The sequence below is a fragment of the Eubalaena glacialis genome, chromosome 5 (genome assembly GCF_028564815.1).
Source record: "Eubalaena glacialis isolate mEubGla1 chromosome 5, mEubGla1.1.hap2.+ XY, whole genome shotgun sequence".
NCBI lineage: Eukaryota > Metazoa > Chordata > Mammalia > Artiodactyla > Balaenidae > Eubalaena > Eubalaena glacialis.
This window is the reverse complement of record NC_083720.1, coordinates 20981013-21007939: the sequence shown is the minus strand read 5'-3', so window position 1 is coordinate 21007939 and position 26927 is coordinate 20981013. Positions and strand designations below refer to the sequence as shown.

The following is a 26927-nucleotide window of genomic DNA, read 5'->3' as shown; positions in this document are numbered from 1 at the left end:
ATTACAAGTTCTTATACAAAACAGTTATACATTCTTTACACCTCAGTAAGAGCTGTTACTCCCATGGTCCACATTATGATTCAATTTAAAGGAAATGGTATAACATTTTAACATATTACAGACCTGTGTTCTTCTCACTCCCTAACAGAAGGGACAAAATATGGCAATTCTTTCCTTATTAATATAAGGTTGTTTAGGAATTGTATACATCTATTATTACAACATGGGATTATTCCAAACAGGAAACTACCAAGTTATTTGTAGTATCTTTATAAAATCCACAGGATTTCTTTTGCTGCTACATAAGTATTTCATTGTTCACCTACTTATACTCAGTTACTTATAGTACTTCAGTAATGTAAGTTTCAAACTAAAGGACATTATGGCAATATTAATTAAAATAATTAAAGTGTTCTTTTTGGCTTAATTCAAAAATATATATTATTATTAGGTGCAGAATTTGATTGGTATTAAAAGATATTGAAAGTATAACACTAAAAAATCTTAAATATGGTAAGAAAGCATGGAAACATCACTATGAGAACAATATTGGATAAATGTATGAGACAAAAATGAACAATGCACTGCAAAATATATTCTATGATAATCTGTTATTGCAAACAACTATATCTTTCTTGAAATTCACTATACTTTCCCTCATTGATTAAAACACAACAACAGTCTATTAAATTCATGAAAAAGTAATCCAATCAAAGAAAGTTGAAAGATTATTCTATTCAGAGCTTTGAAAAGAGAAGACAGTATCATTATTAATCAGCATTAAAGATACAAGAAAAGAAAGTTACTCAGTTCAGTACTTTTGAAACAGCTGTATTAAGGACAGGTACCAAAATAAAAGTCATAACGACACAGAAGCCACTTCACATTCACTAGGCAGGACACGCTGAGCAGCAGAGAACTACCACACTTCATAGTCATTTCTGAAGTCAACATTAAAACTTTCAACTGTATTAGTTATAATATGAATTTTGCTATTTAAAAAATATACTTAAAATGTATTTAATCAACAAGTAAAAATAACCTGTTGATTTGCTGGAGGTAATTAGCATAACACAAATAAGATAATCTCCAAATCACCATCAGTATGAACATCATTTTATTCGAGTTGAGCAAATACTTATCAAGTCCCTGTTCTGTACCAGGAATTTCCCTAGGTCCCAGGATGCAAGATAAAGAAGAACTACTCTAATCCTAGAAGAAGTCAGTCTAATAACTTGTCAATAGATAGCTGAACTAGCTTTGAAAAATAAAACTATTAAAGCTCTACTCAATATCTTTAAAAAAGAAACCTACGTTAATCCAAAAATGTATAAAGTCGGAAAGCTTCCGTTCATCGAGTACATTGTATGACCCATCTATCAGCATAGTTTAGGACTGTGTAGCGTCCATACCTGAATCTAGGTTTGCTTTCATATGACAAATATATTTTCTTCTGATAAAATGAAGAAAACAGACATTTGCTAAAGAGCTGGTATCAATCATGGGTTTCTTATTTGTCATTTTGAGTAAATACGTTGATAAATTCATATAAAATTGATTATCACATGATAATTAACATACACGCCTGTATGGTTAAAATACGTAATCCATTCAAACTCACGGAAGGCTTCTACTTACTTTCTTATGACTTCTAAGCACTGAAGGTGTAACAAATGCCTTATTACACAGCTCACATCTGTACTTCTTGTGTCTTTCGTGAACCACCTGGACATGAACATTTAAGGTGTCCTTCCTTTTAAAGGTAGCATCACAGTGATGACACTTGAAAGTCCTCTCACCTTAGAAATGAAAAAGGCAAATAAGAGAAACAAAGACACAACAGCAGGGTGCTGTTAACTCCCCCTCATATGTACCAGATTTACTGCCGTTTTCTCCAAAAACTCAGCTTTACAGCTCTAACAATTTATCATAACCATAAAAGGTCATTTTTCCAACAACTGTTCAGTTCCATATTTGCTAATTCCCTGTGTGAATCAGGTGGGGGGAGGGAGAGTCCTTTAACCTTCATAGATTCTCAGTGCCTTTAACTGGAAAATGTGGGGATTGAATTAGCTAATTTTCTAAAGGTTCTATGAATTTTCTTTAAAAGTATGTATTTCTAAGGCAGGGGCTTGAGTTTGACAAAAGGTCTCCGTTCTGCAGGGTGAGTTGCCTTTGGGGCCCCTCCTAAACTCCCCTCACCCCACCATTCTCCCTCTGGCCTTCAGGGGCAGAGGCAGAACTGGCTCACAGGCAGTAAACTGGAGGGAAGCCCCCGAAGGCGGACGTCCGAGCAGATCCTTCACCCCGGGACAGGACAGGGCTACAACTCCACTACCTCAGGAACTTGGCCTGGAGGCCCCCTAATGCAGTCCTTGGTCTGCTGTGAAATGGCTAGGGAAGGGCTTCAACTTCCAGGCTCTCAGACTGTTTGGGGGCTGCCCCTCAAAGAGGCAGTTGGATTGGGGCAGGGGGACCCAGAGTGGCAACTACCCTTTTCTACCCTAGAGCCCCTCAAAGGGCCCCCCAGCCCTAGGGCTGGGGTCTAGGGCTCTACCCTAGAGCCCAGGCAGGGGGCCTCCACCACCTGGCCCCTGGCAGTGCCCTCAGGCCCCTTTTCTTTCCTGAGCAGGGGACCCGTGGTGGGACACAGCATCTTCCGAATGCGTCCCGGACAGGGTACCTGGGAGGGTTTTCACCTTCCCATCAAATAGCCTAGGCTTGCAGGAAAGCAACTCCAGAAGCTATGTTTAGGGAGTTTATGGGACTTTTTAAACTTTCATACCATGTTACGAGTAAAGTCCATTTTAAGTACATTTTAAGTGATCAATGTACACAATTAGAAGAGAGTGAATCTCCCAGAAAGATATAAAACATATGTAACCTGTATAAAGACAGACTAGTATTTGCATATATTTTCCCTTTTTAGAGAACAATTATAATAGCACAGATTCAAAAATTATATTCACTATGAGACAAAATATGCAGGTAACTTTCTACATCTAAATAAGAGATTACCTCAATTTCAACCAAGCTCTTCTACCTTCCCTCCATTTAACTAACATAAATTTAGAAATGTGAAGATCCTATTATTTCGTCACACCAAATTTAAGGAAGGAATGACAAGAAGAATGAAAATAAAAAGGAAAAGGCAAATTACCCTCCCTTTGTCTTTTCAAACAGAAGTATGGCTCTTTAAATTCTCTTAAAGTCTCTAAGGAAGCTGTTGAGTTGCTGAAATTCGATACTTGAAACCAAGTCACACCAAACCATGCATGAACTGTACAGACTCTGAGAGCTGTGTTTATATGTTGCCTTTGTGCCTTTTTGTTGCAGGGTGTTATCGTTGTCACCTAGCTTGTCCTCATATATCTTTCTAGATTTATTTAAAATTTTATTGATATTTGTATAAAATGTATAACCAGTGAGAGTAAAAGGACAAGTGACATAAAATTGTAAATGTTAATAATACCAAATCTATTCAGGCACTGGAAAAAAATACTCCACGATTGCTCCTATCAAAGTATTTCCATTAAATTATTAAGTGAATCAAAGTATTGGTTCCTGTACAAAAATCTTATTCGAGCTATACCAAGGAAGTCCACACCTTTCTTCTTTCATATTTTACTTCCAGATTTTTTTGTTTTAAGTTTATCAGAACTTTAAAATTCTGATACGAGATTTTATCAGATTTCTTTACCTTAAATTTATCAGGATTTTTCCCTATCTTAAAACCAAGAAGCTAGCTAGTAAACTGCCTTTTGGTTTTCAGTGTATTAGGAAATAACAATAATTTCCAAAATAATTATGACAACTTATTTTTCATATTTGGAGCCACAGTGCTGATGTAAGTTTCTAAAACAATCCTCATGTTTTGAAGTTAAATGGGTTTTAACTTTCCTATTGTTTAAGACAAGATCTAGTCTTTTGTCCTCTCTATTTTAGCCATTTTTGGTTTTCCCACCCTTTCAGCTCACTAGCCTTAACTAACTGATGTTTACCTTCAATAACACATTTGCTCACTCTATTACCAAGTTGACTTTCCTAGCGAAACGTCTTGATGTGGCTTCATAAAGCCTCTGATTGATGTGCTGATCAGCAGATGAGCATTACATTAAATACAGAATGCACAAGCACAGTCTACACTCAGTCACTTCAATCTTATGTCTCAAGTCGATGAAAACCAAAAAGCTGAAACCAAAAGTACTTGATTCTATTAAAAATTCCTTGCTGTTATTAAAAATAAAATTTCATCTATCCAAAACAAAAATTCCTAAGCATCAGACCAAATTTAGCCATATAAGTCTTAATGGTAAGGAGGTTCGCTTGTCTAAATTCCTATTCTAAAATCCCTTCAGCTCATAACAGTTATTTTTCTTAATCAAATGACAGTGAAATGGGATGGAAATTCCTGCTGTTACATATTTTATTTCTTAAATGCATAGCTTTTCTTTATAAGGAAAATGGAAAGTGGTGCTAACAACTTCTCCAGAGCTGTAAGGTGACTACAGAATGACATGAGATCTCAGCACTGTCTTTCCTATAGGAACAGACACATTTCATCACAATCATTACCACTCAATAAATATAAAAACTTTAGTATCTTTATTATTTTGCATTTAAGATACTTTGACTTGACCAGAGAAAATTTCTTCCAAGATACTATCTTATCTGTACAATCAAATGTCAAGATTGTTTTGCTTTCTTCAGAAATATTAAAAATTTAATATGCATTAGAAACTACATGTTAGAGGATGTTCTACTGATTAAACAACTCAAATTAAAAGAAATTTATTACTTATGTTATACCATTTTTATTTAACTTTAGATACAGTAAAGTAGTAAATCTCTGGTTACTTCAACATATGAACACAGAACCCACTTTAAAACTTTGTTTAGCAATAACAATTTCTTCTCTGAATAAAGTGACATTGCTAAAAACTGTGGTATTCTAAAATCAGCTCTCAGTGTAACTGCTAGACAGACTTCACGGTATATATGTGAATAACTTAATTCCCCCCTACCCCCACCAAAAATTCCCTTGCCAAAAGAAGTAAGAAATCAGAGGCAGTGGAGTAGGCAGGAAAAACACTGGACTAACAGGCTTGGATGCTACCCCCAGTGCTGTGCAACCCTGAGTATGTCACTATGCTTCTCTGAGTCTCAATTTTCTCAATTCCCCTCCATGAAGAGGTTAAATTAGATGTTTACTCTGATCCTTTCCAATTTTAAAAGCCTGTGAGCTAATAAAATCATGCCAGATATCTGCATGTTTTAAAGAGTCAGGCATGTTTCCTTAATCATTACATTTAAAAGGGAACAAAAACGTCTGTTTCAGAACAAATTTCAAAGACACTTTACTGAACATGTTTTTATACACAGCTTTAAATAGTGGGAAAAAATGATATAAAATAAAATGTCTCATAAAATGATTAATCTTACTGTGGGAAAATAAATCAAGGATAAAGGACGAAAAGGTGAAAGGCAGTTATCAGTCCTTTTTAAGTTTAAAAGCAGATTACATAACTACTTACAGGTCCGCTTCTGTGATGCCTACATTCTCAAAGGTTATAAGAACAAAATATGATATAATCCCTTTGGTCCTCAACTGCCTGGATTGTGACTTACTGTTATGTATGAGCAGGTGTCTCTGCAAAGAAAATGGGGTCCGGAACAAAGCTTTACATTCCTCACATTGGAAAGGCCTCTCTTCAGAGTGGGTCTGTAGATGGAAGAAACAGTGAGTCAGGACTCTCTAGAATCAACTAGTCATTACAATAATTGGAGCCTGGATTCATGATGGGGACCAGGAAAGACAGGAAGGTGGACAATATCCTGTTTCTTCTGGTGACATTCTTCCCCCATAAATTTAACTGGAAACACAAATAGGCTGTGTTCATGGGAGAAAAACGACTGTATTTTTAACTTCTCACATTAATTAATTATAAACTTGATAAACAGTAAAGGAAATTGCTCCTATAATCTCAAATGCTAATCTCAATACACATTGAGATTTCTCAGAATCTACTTTGCAGAGTGAAATGTTACATAATTTCTCTAAAGACTAAACCTCCTTTATCAATGGACAGACTTTATGCCGGTACAACATTTTCAACACAGACAAAGGAAACTGTATAAGGGAGGCTGTTTCCACCCTTTTCCCTCAACTTCACTGACTAACTTCAAATAATTTTCAGTCCTAGGTGCTGCTTTTCCCCTAAATTAAACTAGAACATTTACTCATGTTATAATTAACACCAGGTATCATTAATTAAATATTTATTTTGGATCAAATGTTATGCTAAACACTTTACATGAATTATTTCACTTAATTCTAATAGCAATTTGATAAATAAAATACCATTAGTGTCTCCATTTTATAGATGAGAAAACTAAGGCTCAAAAAGTTTCAGTAACTTGCCAAATGTCAAGCAGCATAGATGTAGGAAGCACTATTAATCACATGACAGACAAAAATATATGTGTAAACAAGAAACAACAGAAATCCACCTGCTAGATATAAAAATCAAAAACAAAAACCAACAGTAAAAAAAAAAAAAAAAAAAAAAAAAAAAAAAAAAAACAGCTTACTCACTTCACCTGTTTTCCATTACACATCAGTATTAACCCATTTGGCACAAATCAGTAAATAAAATTCTATTCTACCACGGATGGCGAGATAACAATGCTCATAAATGCTAATATGTAAAAAACTGAACTGTGTTCTCTTATTAAAATAAAGCAAATCATATAATTGATGGGTTATGTTATGATACCTGTGGTATAAAAATAAAGGGAATTATTTAAAGAAAAGTCACTTTATTCACAGCATACAGATTTATACATTTTCTTAGTCTAATGGACACTATAAATATTAAAGATATAAATATTACCTATTAACATAATGTTAGTGAGAAAGGGATTATCATGACTGTTTTCGACTGTGAAAAATATAGAAAAAGGATGGGAAGAACAAATATTTAAAACTCAGGATAAACTACAGATATTCAAATGTGCTATTAGAGATATTAAAATGATAGGTGGGAATAAACATATCAATAAAATAGAACAAAGAGTAGGTTTCTTTCATTACCAAAGATATATGAACATTTAGTATAGGAAAATATGGCATTTCAAATTGGTGTAAGAACAGTGGACTGTTTAGTAAATGGTTGTGAGGCAACTGTATAGATATTCAGGAAAAATTAAGTTGTGTCTATTCCCCACCCATTACAAGAGATAAATCCCATATCAATTCAGCTATATTTTTTTTAATGTGAAGAATAAGACACTAAATATACAAGAAAATATGAGTAAATATTTAAATAATTTTTGAGTAGGAAAAGGCTTTCTAAGCATGGCAGAAAACCGGGTACTCAGATGAGAGAATTAAATTTAAAACTGCAAGGCAAAAATATTCGGTGACACAGAAAATATTTGCAACATAAACCAAAAGTTTAAAATTACTAATATAAAGAGTTATAGCAAATTAATAATATAAAAATTCCCCCAAAAGGGCAAAAGGACTCTCCTCCAAATAGCACTCTTAAAATATCATTATTTACTTTGTGCCAAGTCTATGATATGCACTTCATGCCACTACATGCCAGTCCTATTTTATATTCTGGGAATATAGTTGTGGGGAGAAAAAGGCAAATGTCTCTGCTATTGTGGAGCTCTTACACTAGCAGAGAGAGAGGAACAATCAACAAATGATAAAATATCAGATACATGCTACAGAGAAAAATAAAGCAGGGAAAGAGGACAGTAAATGTTTCAGAGAATGGGGTAGCAATTTTAAACAGGTGGTCAAGGAAATTCTGGCTGAGAAGGTGACAGTTGAGAGAAGGTCTGATTGCACTGGGGGAACAGGGGCAGGTTTCCCTCTGGGTGATCTAGGCAGGAAACTCCACGGAGGCCAGTGTGATCTGAACTAAGTGGAAGCGGCATAGAAATGGGAGAAGGTGGAGAAACGGGAGAAGCAAATCATGTAGGGCTTGGTTGGCCATTGCAGGAGTTTTGTCTTTTACTGAGAGAAATATAAAATCTCCCTAATGGGTTTTAAGCAGATAAGAGGCATGATTCACTTGGCATTTAACAGGATGCTAAGGTGGCTGTGTTGAGAACAGGATGTAGGGAGACAAGGGAAAGCAGAGAAACTAGAGAAGTAATAGCAATAAACCAAGCAAGAGGTGATTAAGACTTATACCAGGGTGGTAGCCACTCATGTGAAGAAAAGTCAGAGGCTTCTGGGTCTATTATGAAAGTGAACAGGTTTTGCAGAGAGACCTGGATATGAAGCATAAGACACAGAAAGAAGGAAGCAAGCATGCCTCCAAAACTGTGACCTGAGCAATGGTAGGATGGATCAGCCATTAACTAATATGTGAAAGAGCAAGCAAGAAACAAGTCTGGGTAAAAGATAAGGGATTCGATTTTGGACAAGTTCAGATGACTATTAAGAGATGTCAACAGGCAGTTGAATATTTCAAGTCTGGATTACTGGCTATAAAACTTGGGGATGTCAGATTACGTACAGTATTAATACTTCAAGCCATGAATGCAATTAAAGAATGAAAAATTTAAAACAAAATATTACCTATGGTCTATCAGACTGGCAGAAGTGAAGAAAATAGATATCATTCTGTGTTGTCTGAAGGGTAAGAACATGCAATCTCTCATCTGGTAATTGGGAATGTAAATTTTCTGAGGGGCAGTGTGGCTCTATTTACCAAAATGATAACTGTGCATAGACCTCTTGACTAACCAATTCCCTTTATAGAAATATATTGGACCAATTTTTGCACTTTTTTTTTTTGGCAGCGCTACACGGCATGTGGGATCTTAGTTCCCTGACCAGGGACTGAACCATGCCCTTGGCAGTGAGAGCATGGAGTCCTAACCACTGGACTGCCAGGGAATTCCCTTGCACAATTTTTTTTTAAAAGTAAAGAATTTTTTTTTTTAATTCCCATTGACAGTTATAAACCTAGTTAACTAAATTCTAGTGACTATTAAATATATTTTTTCTTTGATATGGAAAAGTCTCCATAACATATTTTGAGTGTCAAAAGCCAAATGCAAAGCATTATATAGTAGAATATCATTTATGGCACATTCATACTCACATAGAACAGGGTCTAGGAAGATGTTCTACAAAACACTGAGGAGGGTTTTTGCAGTAAAGTGGACAGTGGTATTTGACAGAGTTTTTGCTTTGTTCTCTAGAACTTTCTTTGATGTTTTAATTTTCTACAATTAGTAGATAATATCATTATAAAAAGAAAGAAACTCTTTCATTTTTAGAGCATCCAAATTGGAACACAGGGTTGCTTTAATCTTCCAAAAATATATTCCACCCTAACCCATTCTTTCTCTTTTTCCAAATCTAGGACAAAACAACTTGTGGATATGATTTAGTTGCTTGATGATTAAAGAACTTGGGACAGCATAATGCCTTAGACCTATGTTAACCAAACCAAAGCCACAACTTCTAGATACTGACCTGAAGTCAGTAGCACATTTCAAGCAGTAAGCTGTTAGTACATAGCCAGGTGAATAAATACTTTGTCAAAAAGATTCCAACACCCAACACCACAGAGCTGTGATGGCATGACTTGTGAAAGTCTCAGCATTCAATCTCATTTAAGTAAGGTGGTAGTGAAATACCTGCAAGTTGTGGATAGAGGACTTCTGTCTCCAAGATACATTTTACAAATACCAAATAAAATTAACCCTCTTAAAAGGTGTCTTATCCTTCAAGTTTTCATCTCTACAGGGTTCCAAACTTTCCACTGACTTATTCATCACATTATCCTTGAGCTCCAGAACACCTTCCTTTTAAATGCCAAGCACTGAGACACCAATATCTGCTGATGTAACAAATGAACTAGTCCACAAACTAGCACTATGAAATATATCATTTTATGCACCATGTCTGATTATTGTTGCAGATGTAGAAAATACATAAGAAAATGTGTTGCACTACCTGTAACACCTAGTAAAATGTCTCAAGAACGCTTCAGAAAGTTTACAACATAATTTTTATACAATAGTTAACAAATTATCACACTTCTAGCCAACCAAACCAAATGCTAATTTCATGAGAGCAGATTTGCATTTTCATCAGGCCGATTCACAATTAAAAATAACTTTGACTATCAGTAATATATACAGCTCCACAGTTAGCAATATTGCTTGGAATGACATTTCTTCTTTCAGTCATGTGCAAAACAAGAAAACTATGACAAAGAAATAAGGGGAAATAAGTAGAGATAAAATAAAATTGGAAAAAATATTCCAGAGATACATGTGCTAGAACTATTCTTTGAAAAAATCTCATTATTGAAGTCTGTATAAAAGTATATTACTGTCCCACAGGGTCACATAATAAACCTAAGGCTTTATAAAATGTGTGTCATCTGGCTGTTTACAAGGTCTGTGGATTAAATTTTTACTGTCAGACTTACAACTGGCTTCCTGAAAAGGACTCCTCCTCACAAAAATGAACAGTAACTGGAGAAATACCAAAGAAATCAGTTTCTTTAAGCTCAGTACAGAAAAAGGTGGCTCATTCTACACAGAGAAGTTAAGATGGAGTATAGCCTTGAGTAGCCAGCCCAACCTTTCCATTGCTTGAAAGCCACAACTCATTAGTACAAAACCATAACCTCAAGGGGCCAACTATTGAAGTCCCCGCAGCCCTAAGGACACTCCTCCTCCATATCTGTAGGAGATTGGTTTCAGGATCTCAGAGAATACCAAAATCCGAGGATGCTCAGCTAGTGGGAACACACTATAAAGCACACGAGGCTCAGTTCGGTGCTCTGTGACGACCTAGATGGGGGGGACGGGGTGGGGTGGGAGGGAGGTCCAGGAGGGAGGGGATATGTGTGTACATACAGCTGATTTACTTCATTATACAACAGAAACTAATACACCACTGTAAAGCAATTATACTCCAAAAACAAAAAAATGGCGTAGTATTTGCATATAACCTATGCACATCCTCTCGTATATTTTAAATCATCTCTAGATTACTTATAATACCTAATACAATGTAAATGGTTGCCAGTGCACAGCAAATTCAAGTTCTGCTGTTTGGAACTTTCTGGAATTTTTCTTCCAAATACTTTTCATTCGCGGTTGGTTGAGTCTGTGGACGTGGAACCCGCAGACACAAAGGGCCAACTGTAATACCCTGATCAAGGCAAAGGGGATTTGCTAAGAGAAGAAATAATCATAGGCTTTTAGATGAAGTCTTCCTTGCAAGGCAGCTCAGGGGGCTTTCCCCTCTACTATACTGCTGAGAGACGGTATCTCATGTTTGTAACCAAGGATGCCTGTAGCAAACAGTGCTTTCAACACATGACTCTTCAGGCTAGCTGATTTGGCCATTCATTTAAAAGTTCTGCCTCTGCATGGCCACTACTTACTACAGCTAGTCTAGAGCCACACAGAACAAGTTTATTCTCACTTCCAAATGAAGCTCTCTGAATATCTGGAGACAGTAACCATGTCCCTTCACAAACTGTCCAGATAACAGACACCTGTAGCTTCACTACTGAAGATAAAAGTTTTCAGATGCATCATAATAATGTGAAGCAGAATTTTCTGCCTAAAAGTAGGCCTCCTAATTTTTGTAAGTCATATGTAACACATCGTAGCAGCTATACTAGCTCCTTTAGTGGATAACTTGTTTGCTAGACAAGATGGCTAAATAAATTGGTAATCTTGCATTGAACTTTATGTGCCATCCAAAGAGAAACGAGTGCAGATTCCTAAACTACAAACAGACAAGCAAACAACAATGGATCAATTCCAGTCCTATCCAAAAATTACTCTAAAAATTAATACCAGTCCTTCAACAGGAAACAGTTTTCTTATAGTATAAATCCCTAGAAATTAACAGATAATAGGAAATAGGATGAGAATAGGATTCCAAATATTTGGAATAGATAGACAGAAAGTAAAATGTCTGTGTGTATACGTGTGTGTGTATTTAAACCACCACCCAATTATCTAAGTGTCAACAGGGCCAGAGGACATATTCTCAATTGAAACCCTTATAAAAACTAAACAAATCTATTTTCAACATAATACAGATGCAAACAAAGTCAAAAGATCAGAGTTTGATTCTAAACTGATTCTAGTTTCTAATTTTAAATATAAAACACCCAATATGTGATATTGGGTTCAAAGCTTATTTTTTACTGAAAATACTGCACGTCAGCATATTTTAATTATAACATACAATTCTCATTTGTACAGTTCTAGTTTTCATTGGTTCAGGTTTGTGGCATTTTCTAGTTTGATACAAATTGTTACAGGAGAGAGAAGAGTGTCTCTTTTTAAAAAACGTAATAATTTTCCATTTATTTTAACTTAGCTTCCAAATTTATACTACCTATTCCCTAAGACTGTCAACATCATTTAAAATTCATTACCCTGTCTACTGAGGGTTCACATAAGTACACTTCCTGCCCTCATGCTAAATCTCCCCCATTTGCTATGCTCTATGAGTCACAGTTTATTTTTAAAGTTTTTTGTCTTCTCTGGGTGTAACAAACCATCACCAAGTCTTCTGGCTACGGCTAACCTGAGTTTTTTTTTTTTTTCTCCCCAATCCTCTTTCACTTAGTCTTCTTCTAATAGATCCTTTGGGCTGAGAAACGAGTCAACCAAACTTGGTAGAATTTCAGGTAGAACAGAAATGAAAGGGACAAGGGAAGGATCTCCATGTTATACTAAATAACATGTTTTAATACATGAAAAAAATAAGAAATATACTGATAATGGAGAATTAATTTAATGATAATAGAGGAAAATGAACTGTTTTTATTTCCTGCTTTTTCTATCCTGAACATTTCTGAACCAAACCATTCAGAAGAGCAAGGGTATGTTTGAAGAATTTTTGTGAAGAGCTGCTTTTTAATATATGACACTGATTTCCAGGAAGATAAAAAGGAAGCAGTGATAAGACATCTGCCTATCAACATTAATCTTCCCAAAACACCATGTAAACGAATTTTGAAAAAGGAAAACTACAAAGGAGCCCTTGTCCAACAGATATTAAAAGACATTATAAATCGCAACTATTAAAACAGTCTGATATTGCAAGGGAATACAGATTAAATGGAACAGAATGGAGTCCAAAAATAGATTTATATGAGAGGCGTTCAACAATGTGATAGCAGTGGTATGAATCAATATTTCAATCCATACCTAAAAATAAATTATTGATGGATTAAAATACCAATTAAAAAAGAAACAGATATAACTTTTAAAAGCATTGACGAGTATTTGCATAATCTTGGAATAAGAAAGTTTTCTAAATAAGACTTAAAGCTCAGAAGCTATAAATACTCAGAAGCCATAAAACTCATAATCCATGTCATACTTGAAAACATAAAAATGTAAAACTTCTTTATTCAAAAGATGCAAGTTGATAGATGGGGACAAATATTAGAAACAAAAACAGCAAAGTATTGATATTCATAATATCTACAGAGCTCCCAGAAATCAATAAGAAAACAGCCAAATAGGCCAGTAGAAAAAGGACAAAGAGTACCTACAAGCATTTCTCAGAAGAAAAATGGAAAAAAAAACCATAAAAAGAATAGAATTTCACCCACCATTGCTAAAATGCAATGAAACATCACTTTTCACTTCTCAGACTGAAAAAAAAAAAAAAGGCTGATAACATAGATGTTTGTGATGGCACAGGTAAAGGAGTACTTTCATCACTACTAAGTGAAAATAAGAGCTTTTTCAGAAGGCAGTTGGGCAGGAGCAATCAAAATTTAAAGTAAACTTAATATCTGACCCATAAATTCCATACCTAAGATCTATTTGCATAAATACTCTTGGCAAAGTTACAAAGTTTTATGTAAAAGGATGTTCACTGAAGTATCAAAATAGTAATGGTCATAAAAAATGAGTAGCTTTATATGAACCTACCTGAAATGCTCTCCAAGTCATAATGTCAAGGCAACGAAGTTCCTGAATGACATCTGTGTCATAAAACCATTTACATTTAAATATACTTTTCTCCCAGATGGGTAGCTGAGACCTTGTGGTTTTCTCCAAGCTCCACCCAAAAAGAACATCCACTTACACAGAAACATCAGTGTGGAACGTGGAAGTTCCTGACGATTTACTAGGGTGACGAAGGAGGTGCTCTGTACTTACAGCATTTGAAAACGCCCCATCCAACCTAACACTCTGGAGTCTCTTCTCACACTCTCTTCTCCATTCCAATGGTCACCCTTCCCACCTTCTACCCCCCACCTTCCCAACTCTGCCACCCAACCACCTCCAGCTTGCACCTTCCCATTTCTAATCTTCCCTATTCCAACCCATTACAGTGACTTAAAGTATGTCAACAGCATTATGCTGAGGATAAAAACTGAATTTTACTCAGTCTACAAAATATCCTCCAGTTACTACAATCACCTGCCTTTGAATATGGTAGTAGATGTGGTAATAATGAACAAATAATTTGTACAACAATGTGTACAGTTTTTAATATACTTGGGAAAGCCCAGAGGCTATTCACTGGGAAGGGGCCTGGAAATGTGGTAGGCAGAAGGGAAGGTGGCTGGTGCCGGGGATTCTAACCTAAGCTGCGTGACTGACTACCCATGCATTCATGTATGATTTTAGGGATTTGTTTTCATAAGATGCCTACTACAAAGGAAAAAAAAGGAAAGCAAAATTAACTAAAAAATAAAGAACCTTTCCCTTTGCGGTTTTAAGAAGGCTACTGGTGTGCACCTGATCAGGCAGGTCAAGTAAAGGGAGCTCAACCCCTGGGTTGGGCTGGGCTGGTAAAGAGCAAAGAACAAAGGCAATATTCTGGAGGTAAGAGCCAGTCTGAAGCTTTAAGGCAAAGGCAAGAGTCAGAGGCTAGAGATCTGGAAGGCAAGGCCCTGTGCCCACAGGAACCGGGGTGAAGAAAGCTCTGAAGAACAACAGCAAGGCTGTGGTTCAGGGAAACACCAAGGCATAGTCTTTAGTTGATGGCTCTTCAATCATAATCTGGGGGTTGGGGGAGTGGAGGAAGTAGAAGCAAGCTGGGAGGCAGGTTCCTCTATTAAAGTTCCTCAGGGGACAAAGGGCCATCACTGATTTGGGAGTAAGTGAGCTACATGTGAAATATCTACCTCAGAGCCAGGAAAGGGTTCAGAAAATTAGAACAGTGCAGTGTCTTCAAATGAAAGGTTTAAAGAGTTCTTAGATATCTCGGGCTGATAAACCCAGTGCAGAAGGAATACAACAATGATTTTTCAGTGTATCACTGGATCACTAATATGCTCATAAAGTCAACAGAGTGCTCAGAAAGGGAAAAATGCTGCAATACATATTGCAAATATAGATTTAGAGAAATCACTCCTCGTATTATAACTACCATTTAACTAAGAACATTAAATCTTATTTATTTCGGATAATTTTTTCATGAATTTTTATTCATTCAGAAAATGTCTGCCACGTTCAAAGCACAATGTGGTCAACAGGTGCCATGAATTAAAGTACAGCATCTATCTTCAAAGGTTATCGTCTAGTACGAGAAATAAAGGGCTTAACGTTAGAAACTGTACGATGCCATCTCATCATCCACCTAAGAAAAATAATTTAAACAGGGTAAGCAATTTGCCATTAACTGAGTGAGCTTCAGAGAAACATCTGTATCTGTTACTCTCCTCTGTCAAGTTCAACTCCTACATGCATGCCCCCTTAGTGTGAGCATCTCATCCTTGTGAATGTGCTTCTAGAACACAAAAATAGGCAATTCTGGACATATCCCGCCTTAAATGAACCACCCACTACTTCACCTACAACCCACCTGAAGAAGAGAAATCTGATGCAAAGTTGAAGGAAAAAGCGGCTGTGATGGAATTATTGAGCTCAATCTACAACTTGGCACCTTCCTTAGAGATTGCCAAAGATTTTTTTTATTACATAAAATTTATGCCATATATTATGGTTTTAGAACCTAATCCCTGATTTCTTTATAGAGAGACCTGTCCTTTCCTTTAAGGTCTAGTAAAATCTCACCTGCACAAAGTCTGACCTGCAGTGTCTTTCAAACTGTTTGATCATGACCAAAAAGATAATTTTTATATCAAAATCTAACACATACACACAGACACGCACACACGTGTATTATTTCATTAAATGACCCTTACTCTCATATTTTCTATTGTATTTTTTTATTCTATTCTATTCTATTCCGTTTTGTTCTGTTCTCTTCTATTCATGACCCAGTAAATTATTTCAAGACCCACAAAGTGGTCATGGCCCAGAATTTGGAAATCACTGGATGAGGTGTTAGTAGAGGACACCCAATGGAATTATTTTAGGAGAGGTTATGACCAGAGTTCCTCATCGGCTTCTAATGTTCATTCCTTGAAGGTTATGTAAAGGTCAGGAAAAAAGGTCTCTTATTTGAATAGACACAGCTCTTTCCCCCAGGAGCTTGTTTATGACTTAATCAGGACAAAACCTCTCAGTACTCATTCCCATCATCAAGCAAGTAGTGCCAGCTCCAGGATCCAAGATGGCTCAGTCCATCTAGACACCACACCCATCACAGGAGGAGGACAGCACTATACACATCTCAATTTGGCTTTGCTTTAAATCTGACAGGGAAAAAAATGGAGGGTGAAGACTAATTAACTAATTTCTGTTTCCTGCAGTTCTGAAATGTCTGTCCAATTGTGATTTAAAGGATCACAGAATATAGGTGGATCCAGATAAACAATCTTTATTTAACTAGATCCTAAAAAATACAACTATGAATCAGGTTAAATGATTGTCAGAAAGGATTAGGGAAAAGAAAAACTAATTTTGACCTATTGAGCTTGTATAACGGGCAAGATGACGAAACAAGTAATTAAGTTTAAGAAACAGAAATCACTCCTTCAAAATTTCACGCCCTATTGTCAATCACAATGAAAATATTTCCTTTTCAAGCAAATTTAAATGTTAAAAGAACTGACCCCAAAATAAACCAAATAAGTATAATAGAAATGCACAAGTTACATAATCAAAAACCCCAAAGAATAATTTATTTAAAATAACAACCTTTGGTCATGCTACATGATGAAGATGGGTCTGACTTTTAGTGGTTTTTTTTCTGCTTTCCTTGCATATCCTTACTTTTTAGGTTTGGAACTGGCCACTAATGAATAGTGAAGGAAGAAAAAGTTGATTTGCTTTTTTCACCATAACTCTTGGAAAGTATTTTAGACATTTTCATGTAACCATACCAAACACACACTAGGATCACAACACAGTGAGAAGTACAACTGTCCACAGCAGAAGGACTGAATGTGCTTTCCACTTTGGAAATTACAGGCATCGTTGTTTCCATCCTTCCCAAGGCATCATTATTACTTTCATATGATTTATGATTAAAGGTATGAGAGATGGTGCAAGGATCCTGTGTCAAATTCCCATATGGCATATAACATAAGTCAAACTGTGAAAAACTCGTAAATGTGGGTAGATCAGTTTCATCAAAGAAAGGAGCAAGAGGGTTCCAGAGACTTAGCAGGAAACTAGCCAGATAATTTTTTATAGGCATGTAATTCCAATGCAGCAGTAATGAATGTGGTCCTGCCTCTGAACATATAATGCTTGTGTTAAACATAAGGGCGGTCAGCAAGAAATTAGGCAGAGATGATTTGGTACACCATCAATCAATCCTGTTTATTCTTTCGTAAATCTGCCTTTTCTTTTCTTTTTAGACTGAAGCTGAAACCGATATCATAACTTCTTAAATGATTTAAAGAGATAAAATGATGTGTTTGTAAAGTCCCAATAAATACTGAAATAACTATAATTCCAATGGAATATTGCAAATAAAAAGGTAACAAGTTATTTGAAAATACATTATATATACGTTGTTTAATAGCATCCTACAATATACCAAAATCAATAAACAAATATTTATCACATCACAAATTTAAACATACACTTCTAAGACAATGAATATCTTTGCACACATTTTCTGAATTCAATTCAAACATTATTTATTATGTACACAAAGTAGATTAGATAAAACTAACTTTCTGATACAAGAACTTGAGTAAAGGTAAAGTGTAGGAAACGCAAACAAAAATCAATAGACGAAACTAAGAGACTGTAACTTGAAGAGAGTCCTGCTAGAAAGGAGGGAGGGGAGAAGTTAGAGAGGTCATGCTGAGTTGTTTTTGATATGTCTCATGCAGAAAATAGGAGGATACAAAGCTGGAAAAGGAAGCTGAGGTCATGGTGTAGAGAACTCCGAGTGACAGGGTAAAGCATCATATATTAATAGGTGCTGGAAATCTACTTATAATATTAGAGTACAAGAGTGATAGAGTTGTGCTTTGGGATGATTTATCTAGTCAGCTGAATAAGTGGGAAGTGATAAGTAACAAGAAGCTGAATGAGATGGGTATTAAAGTGATGAAGATGAGCCATGATCAGGATGTGGAAATGGTAAAGCAATGGATGATTGTGATGGTGATAAGACAACGTAGAGGGTACAATCTTTAAGAATTAGCTTCTAATTCTAAAAAGGGGCTAATATTAAAGAAAGAGACAGGGATAATTAGATGCTTTTGTCATTAACAGAAATTAACAGAAACTTCCAAAAGTGAAGTTATCTGGAGCGTGCTAAATTCATTAGGTCAAAAGGTGCCCAGTTAGGTATCAAACAAGCAGTGGCAAATGTGTGTCTGAGAGCTGGGATTAACAAAATAAATCACTTGGAAATCATCAGTACAGAGTTTGTACCAGAAATTCATGGATATAGCTGACATAGAGAACATAGAAGAGGCCTACAGTCAAAGCATCCAGGATAACCCCCTGTGGGAGGGTTCAGAGAACAAAGAAGCATTCAGAGAAACTGGCAGAAGACCTAGCAGAGTCACTAAAATGGTGCCATAGATGAAGAGGATTTCCAAAAGGTAACATGAGCAAGAGTGTCAAACTTTACAGAAAGAAGGAAGAGAAGACTTTGCAGTTACTGCAACGCTGGAAAACACTGGATGACACTCTGCTTGTGAGGAGAATAGTTTCAGTAGAGAATACAGATAGGAAACAAGGCCACAGGGGTTATGGCCTGAGTGAGTGGTTAGAAAACAGAAGCAAGATCTTCTCCAATTATTTCATATGTACAGCATGACTCGGATATCCAAAAACTTCTTTGAAGGTAAACAATTAGTAATTATATCAGGAAATCAGCAAAAATACATATATTTATAACAATATTAATAAGCTTTTACCTTCTTGTGATTCTTGTAAACATTTCTGTGGGCAAATCCCTTTCCACAAAGCTTGCATTTGTAAGGTTTATCTTCACTGTGTATTACTTTGTGAGCACCCACTTGATCGAGCCTCTTGAAAGATTTATTACAAATCTCACAATTATAGGGTCGTTTTTCTGTGAAAAATGAGTGGAGACAATCTCATATCTATATAAAGGTAAAGGATAAAAAGGAAAACAGCCTTACCTTGTATTACTTCTTATGGATCCAAACAACTGAAACAATCTATTACCCAATCCATCTGTTAGATATGTGAGCCTATTCACAAAAGAAACATCAGTTTGTTCTTTTATTGACCTATTTGCAAACTAAATGTATAAAGTAGCTTAGATATAAAGATGAAGTTTAAATTCAAGGAAGAAATCCTACTTCCAGATGAAAAATCTGCTGATCGGTATGAGTTCAAGTCAGGGTCACAACTCCGAATGCAAAGGGTGAGTGGCCTGACAGTGATGAAGGTAAAGGACAGACCTGCCTCCTGCTGGGCCAACAGACCCCACACAGGCTGAGCTTCCAATTCTCAGAAGAAACTACACACTTAGGTTGTTGGGTAAAATCCACATTTATACAATATTCATGTAATGTTGACAACTTTTTCAAACAAAGCATATCTGAAGGCCACCAGATCTTCTATTTTCGATCCACCATTTTCGATCTTCCATTTTTATTGGCCAAAATATCTATATCTGTCTCCAAATAAAGTAGCTATTCAAAAACATTCTGACTTAAATGGTCTCAAAGTACAGACATTCTAAACTCTAGAAAAGAGACTTCATAAAGCAAAAGTTATTTTCAGAGCTGAATTTTTCTAAGTCTGTGTAACAGACCTATTACTCAAACTTGCTTAAAATGAAACTATGGCTTTAAAAACTTATATTCTCAAAATGTATTTATAAATTTCTCACTAACATTTATTAGTTCCTTAGTTAGAATGTGAAAATATCTAGAAATGTTGGAACTATAATTGTTGAATCGCTCCTAAATATCAGATACTCTGCTAGCATGGTACATAGATGACTTCGTTTAACCTTAACAGCAATTTTGAAAGGCAGGATATCTTTTCACAGATGAAGAATATAGAAACTGACGCTCAAGGAGGAGTAGGTAACAAATTAAATGGTGAGTTTGAAGATCTTCAATTTCATTTAGTCCAACCACATTTGCTTCAGAAACAAACTGAGGTCTAGAGAAGCTAAGTAACTTGTTCAAAATCACATGGCCGGTCAATGGCCAAGCTGGAACTAATAACCAGGTCTCCTGATTACCACTCTCAGAGCTCCTGAAAATGACAAGGTGAATCTTTTGTAGTGATTTCAATACAAATGGAAAAATATGTATTTTACCTGAGTGGGTGATCATATGACGTTTTAGCTGATTGGCTGAAATGAACTTCTTCATACATTCTTGACAGTCAAATATCTCATGAATCTGCAAAAGGTTAAATTGACAGTTAAGTCAACGATCCAAGCCAAAAACTGTATAGAGCTCAAGTAAAAGTATAAACATGTGGACAGTTGCTACTGCAATATCCAAACTATATATTATAATTCAGCCCTAATTTGTTCACACTACCCTACATAAATTGAAAATGCAATGAACATGTTACCTAGTAGAAACATAACATTAAAAAAATGTAAGACTGCACATTATTTAAATATGTAAAACAGCTGACCTATTTTTAAAGTGCATAATAAATTTATACTCCCTGTAAAAAATTATACCTAGTATAAGTATTTGTTATGCACAAATTTAGACTTGGAAATATGTAACTTGCCAGTAAAAATATTCCCTTTACAGTAGTCAACACTACTTTAAACTTAAATATATGTAGTACAGAACAACACATTAATTAATGTTAAAGACAAGGAGATATATGATTCTGAAAAGCATGTAGCTCACCGCAAAACTCTCACAGGATAGGAGGACCACAATAAAAAACTTTATTAGTTTCATTAAAAAAAAATAATAATAAGGGGGAGGAAGAGCATAACTTTAGCAAACAACTGGCTAAATAAATATTACAATTTAATATTAAATTGAGTTCTTTCCCTCCCAGACACTAAATCAGAGAAACTGAATAGGCAGTATGAAAAGCAGAAGCTTAGTTTATTATCAGTAACAATGTACAAAGTTCTAAAAGGAATGTGTTGCAAGAAGCCTTATATTAGAAATGTTGATCATCCCCATGAATAAGAGCATCATACTGTTTTGCTGAAGATTCAAAAATGGTTTTGGTGAGGTCCTGTTTTTGTTTCAACCTCATTAAAGGTAGCGCTCACAAAACTAAACCCCAGACAAGCAAAGGTCCTTCTGCAGGAAGCCAGGATGCTGTGGTTATCCTTGCAGGATATCTAGGGCCACTACAGAGTGAAAGTCAAGGCAGAAAACCCTGAACTGGTACAGCGATGAGTAAAGAGTGGAGGACAGGTAAACGGCTCCCCTGATCTAAGTGACCACAGAAGAACTCAAGGCAGGAATGGTGAAAAGACGGCACCAGGAAGGGAAAACGGAAGCTGGGGCAAGGCTCACAGATCCCTGGTCTGCAGTCTGTGCCTTAAGCCTATGTCCAGCCACATGACAGGTCTGAGGCTGCCAACCTGCCTTCTGCTTCTGTCAGGTCTGATTCTTCGTGAGTCAGTAAACTCAGCTGGGAATAACAGAGAAAAGGTAAACAAACAAGACAGAGCAGAAAGACATCATTCCACTAGAATCTGACTTACTCCCCTGCTTACATGCAGTGGCTTCTAATCTTGATCAGGGGATATATAGGGTCCAGAGAGTTCTATGGTTCCTCAGAAAACAGTGTGGGATCCGCACAAGTACTCGGAAGGCAAGTACCACACAGTACAGCAGGAAAATTTTCAGCCTAAGAAATTTTAAAGGCAACATCTTCAATCATCAAAGACCCTCACAGCAATGATATGAGGTGTAATGTTTATTTAAAGATAATAAGAACAGATTTATATTCTTAAACTCTGTTTCTGTAACATATGTCTTTTATAATAAGCTACTCTAAAAAATGATGATGTGCCTTCTGAGACATACATAAATGAAAACATATTCATTATCATTTTTAATGTTAAATTTTAATTAGTATATACAAATTTTAAATTATTTATCCATATAAAAATGGCAGCTGTTAAATAAATGACTGCAAAATATACTCATATTTGTTCACTTAACTCTCATGGCTTCTGAAACATGAAACATTTTTAAAGGTTGAATTGAATTGATATTATCAAAATTATAAAACAGAATATTTACTGTACATGAAAGCATTTTTGTATTGACTATCTTATTTATAGTGGAAAATTCAATCCAAAGCTATTTTCAAAACTCCTAAAAAAGTTTAATAAAACAATCAGATTTAAAGTGAAAATGACACTAATTAATGCCTAATGCTAAGTAAAGCACCTTTTGTAAAATGTCCAGCTTATTAAATTGACATGGAGGGTAATAACTTATCATTTGAAGTCCCAAATTAAATAATTTTCAGGAAGGATCATAATATATCTTATTGTAATATAGGGCAGTACATAGTAATGTAAGACACTGTTCTAGACTATAATATAAATTTGACATATTCATACAGCACCATCTACTGGCGAGATGAAATACTACAACCAAACTCTATTAGACATTAGACATACCCAACTATAAGAATAGTCAAAAATAGAGTCAGTAAAAGCCGCCTGTGGATTCAGAAAGGCTAAGTCAGAGGAGTTATGCTGTAGTAAAGAGCTGCACTGAGCTACTACGTTATTAACATTTGCAGAAGCAGAATGGCTGTATTCCACCACCACCAGGTAGGATTTAAATCTACCAAGATATTCCCAGGGGGAAAAGTTCCTATATTATGAAGAAAATAAATGGAAAAGAGAACACTTTTCAGAAATATGCCCCACCACCAACTTTGTTGAAATAGGCTATTTGGGAAAATCTGAAATTTGGTAAGATATCTTAAATTTCAACTTCTTAAGATCAGGGAAGGAAATCAAAGAATTATAAAAGTATGAGGATTTTTTTTTTTAATGTTTATTCAACTGGATTTAATCTTTTTGTCTCCAGACTAGGTTCTGCTTCAGAAACCTTAAGGGTGATGAGAAGGGAAGAAGAGAGACGTAAAAGCAGCAGCAGCATCTGGACTGGAGTTCTGTGCAAAACTTCCTTTAAAAAGTAGCTTCAGTGCTTGCTTCAGCAGCACTTGCACTAAATTTGGAATGATACAGAGACGATTAGCATGGTCCCTGAACAAGAATTATATGCAAATTCTTGAAGTACTCCATATTTTTAAACAATCTGATAAAATAACCACATGGAAACTGAAAAGAAGAAAAAATGTAGTTTCATGGCACTTAAGAGAAGTAATTAAAAGACACTGATCAGTTCAAAGTCACACTTAATAAATGAGAGAACACAGGCCCAATGTTACATGGGGGGTTAGGGACAGAAGAAGGTGACATCCACTGTCTTCACTCCTGTCCAGTGCTGTTGCATTATTTCTCCCTAAGGATCATAATCACTCAACATGTAGGATATAACCTCAGACGTCTTAACAATTCAACTATCTTATATGTTACAGGCTAAATCCACAGCACATGCTTGGAGCTACGGCATTGAATATCATATGAATTTTAAGGCCTGTCAAGTTATTTTGGAATATAGAGACCCACAAATAAAGAGACAAAATTCAACTTACAAACCATAACAAAAGTAAAATTTTACTTTCACTAGTACCATCTCCTCTCTTCTTTAGTATTAAATGACTAAAAGACAATATTATATGCTCCTAGATATTCTGAAAAAATAATATATGAACTCAGGAAATAATCATTTATATCTTTGTTATTGTAATATAACATAAAATATATTTCTGGACTCTGCCATGATATGAACAAAATCTAAATTTTAATTTAATTCTATTCTGTCATAAATTCTATGAACTAGTGCTAATGTTGTTAGGGTTAATAACTGTCATTTACTTTTCAGGATAACTTTTACATTAAAATAGCAACTTAGTAAGTTTAATGCTTATTGCAAATTGTATTAAATTTATTTTCTCCTAATACAGTTGGCCCTTGAGCAACATGGGGGTTTGGGGGTTGGACCCACTGCACCCCACTCCCACCCCCCAACCTCTCCCTGCAGTGGAAAAATCATGTAACTTTACAGTGGGCCCTCCACATCTGCATAGTCAACCAACCCCTGATCGTGTAGTACTGGAGTATGTATTTACTGGAAAAATCTGCTATAAGTGGACCAGCACAGTTCAAACCTCTGTTGTTCAAGGGTCAACTGCATAATCGTTTCTGCTAACAACACTCTGACATTCTTCTACATTATTTTTAGCGCTTCAAAATAATAGAGCTCTTTGTCTTCGTTTTGCCACACTTAACTATAATATGCATCCATTTTAAGCTAAAAGTCACTGCAGAGCATATCATAAATACACAGAAATATACGGTTTCCTCAAATATATAGTATTTCCTGAGCAAACAGCAACTGGGAAAGCTTGAAGCCAGTATGAGGTGTCAGTCAGACACAATACTGTGTTGGAGAAATATTTCTACTAATTCTGAACAATAATAAACAACTCAAAATATTCTTTTGCGAGAGTTCACTTTTCTGCATATCAGTCTTGCATTTTAGAATATGTTAGTAGTTAAATTAATGACAAAACTCTGTCTTTACAATATAAAAATCAGCTAAAAATTTTCATGGCCGACACTATACATGACTAAAAGATCTTACACTATGATGAGCATTAGTCTTTATCTTACTGACCTTCCTATGTTCCTGCAGGCTTGATGCTGAAGAACACTTTTTATTGCACACTGAACATATGAGTTTTTTCTTAGGATCCCCTAAACAAAAACAACAAACAAAATAAAATAAAATACCATCATGATTTATATAAGAATATTAAGAGGAGTATTAGATACAGGTTTCTAGGTGATTTATAATTTCTAAACAGGTATTTCATCTTCTTAACTTACAACTCCAAAATTTTCAGTGTTGTAGATATATCCATTAAACTCAGATAAAGAAGAGGCTACATTTTAAATGCTTTCAAAATCTGAGAAATATTCAGCTTGGTATACCACTTTCTACATATATAAAATAGGCCTTTCACCTTTCCATGTACTAATTTAGCATTAAAAGAGAAAAGCACACTTCCATTTAAAATTAATCAAATGTGTACATAAAAGAAAAACTGTATTTATTAACTCATAAGTTGATTTTGCTACTTGCTTAAAATTTTAACAGAATATTTGATTTAATCAGCTGGATTTTTAAAAATGGAATTCACAGATTATTCTTTTCAGCACTAGACTTGATCAGCCTGCAAGATCTGAGAGTATATGATTTATCATATTAATGTTAAAAATGAGAATAAAGTAAAATCAAGAACAATAAAACATTATATTGGCATTCATATTATTTTACAAATCAAAACAAAGCTCAATTTTGTCTTCTTATATAGTGATTATAATTATAGTAGACCATTTCAAATTTCAAATTTCACAGTGGTTATAAAAAACAAAAGACTCAATAAAACAAGATTTTCAAATATGATATAATAACAATATCATCTGCACTACCATAAATAACCACAGAATGGTTTTTCAATTTTTAATTGATTGATTTCAAATACTCAAAAAGTAAACAAATAATAAAATGAACCACCATGTATGTATCCACTGCCTGGCCCCCAAAATGACCAATCCATGGCTATTCCTGCCAAACCCTCAACCCCATCCACTACCTTACTTCTCTATTTTCTTGAAAGAAATCTAAAATCAGTAGAAAACAAGATTACAAAATGACTTTATTAAAAGACTGTGTTTACGAGAGAGGAACACTTTCAGAAAAAGGAAAATATTAATTTTTGTCTTATCATTCAAGATACGGATTTCATATAATGCACTATTTTTAGCATGCCAAATAGTATAGCCAAGAAAAATTTTCTTGGTGATTGACAAGTAATATGGCTATTAAAGGAGAAAATTCTCTCAAGCAAAATGAATATCTGACAGCATGCATTTGGTCATCAATTCTCTATCCATATCTATTATACATGAGGGGCCACTGAGAAAGAATATTCCCTCTTTTCCAGCTGGCACCAGCTGGTATTTCCCTCCTTTAATCCACAATCCTTTATTTCCCTAGCTTATCCCTCAAATCAGCTGCTCTCTGAGACTAGACCTTATTCTTTCCCACAAGGTAGGTCAGTCTTGAGGGAGAGAAGAGAAAGAGAAGTGACATTTCCACAACCATCTGTTTCACCTTATCCCAATACTCCTGCCACGGCTCCTCCAGCTAGAATCACAGGCAATACACCAAACCCCCATCCCTACTCTTCAATCTCTTCTCTCCTCCTATAGCTTCTATTCTTCATCCTAGGACTGGAATCCTAGTTCCTCAGAGAAGAAACATGGGAAAAGTTTATGACTGTTTGCCTGAGAATGTAGATAAATGTTATTTCTCATAAATACAAAATCTCTATGTCAGCATCCACAGAATCGAAATCAAAAGAGAAAGATGGTTAAGGCGAATTAAGGAAGTTAGACCCTTCACTGTTTCCTCTTGAGTAACTGGGAAGGTCACCCT

The 26927-nt window shown here is 35.4% G+C and overlaps 1 protein-coding gene and 1 non-coding gene across 2 annotated transcripts in view; one reads left to right on the top strand and one right to left on the bottom strand.

Annotated features, from left to right (window-relative positions):
* Positions 1–26927, bottom strand: part of PRDM5 (PR/SET domain 5) — a 211301-nt gene that overhangs the window by 77723 nt on the left and 106651 nt on the right. Inside the window, exons 7-11 of the mRNA XM_061191122.1 lie at positions 25101–25180; positions 20660–20744; positions 19275–19432; positions 5629–5722; positions 1639–1799 (exon numbers count right to left, since the gene is read on the bottom strand). Of these exons, the coding sequence (XP_061047105.1) occupies positions 1639–1799; positions 5629–5722; positions 19275–19432; positions 20660–20744; positions 25101–25180 (578 nt within the window). The remainder of the gene's footprint in view (positions 1–1638; positions 1800–5628; positions 5723–19274; positions 19433–20659; positions 20745–25100; positions 25181–26927) is intronic.
* Positions 23502–23608, top strand: LOC133092860 (U6 spliceosomal RNA). Its single transcript, XR_009701211.1, has one exon. It is a non-coding gene; the product is annotated as a U6 spliceosomal RNA (small nuclear RNA).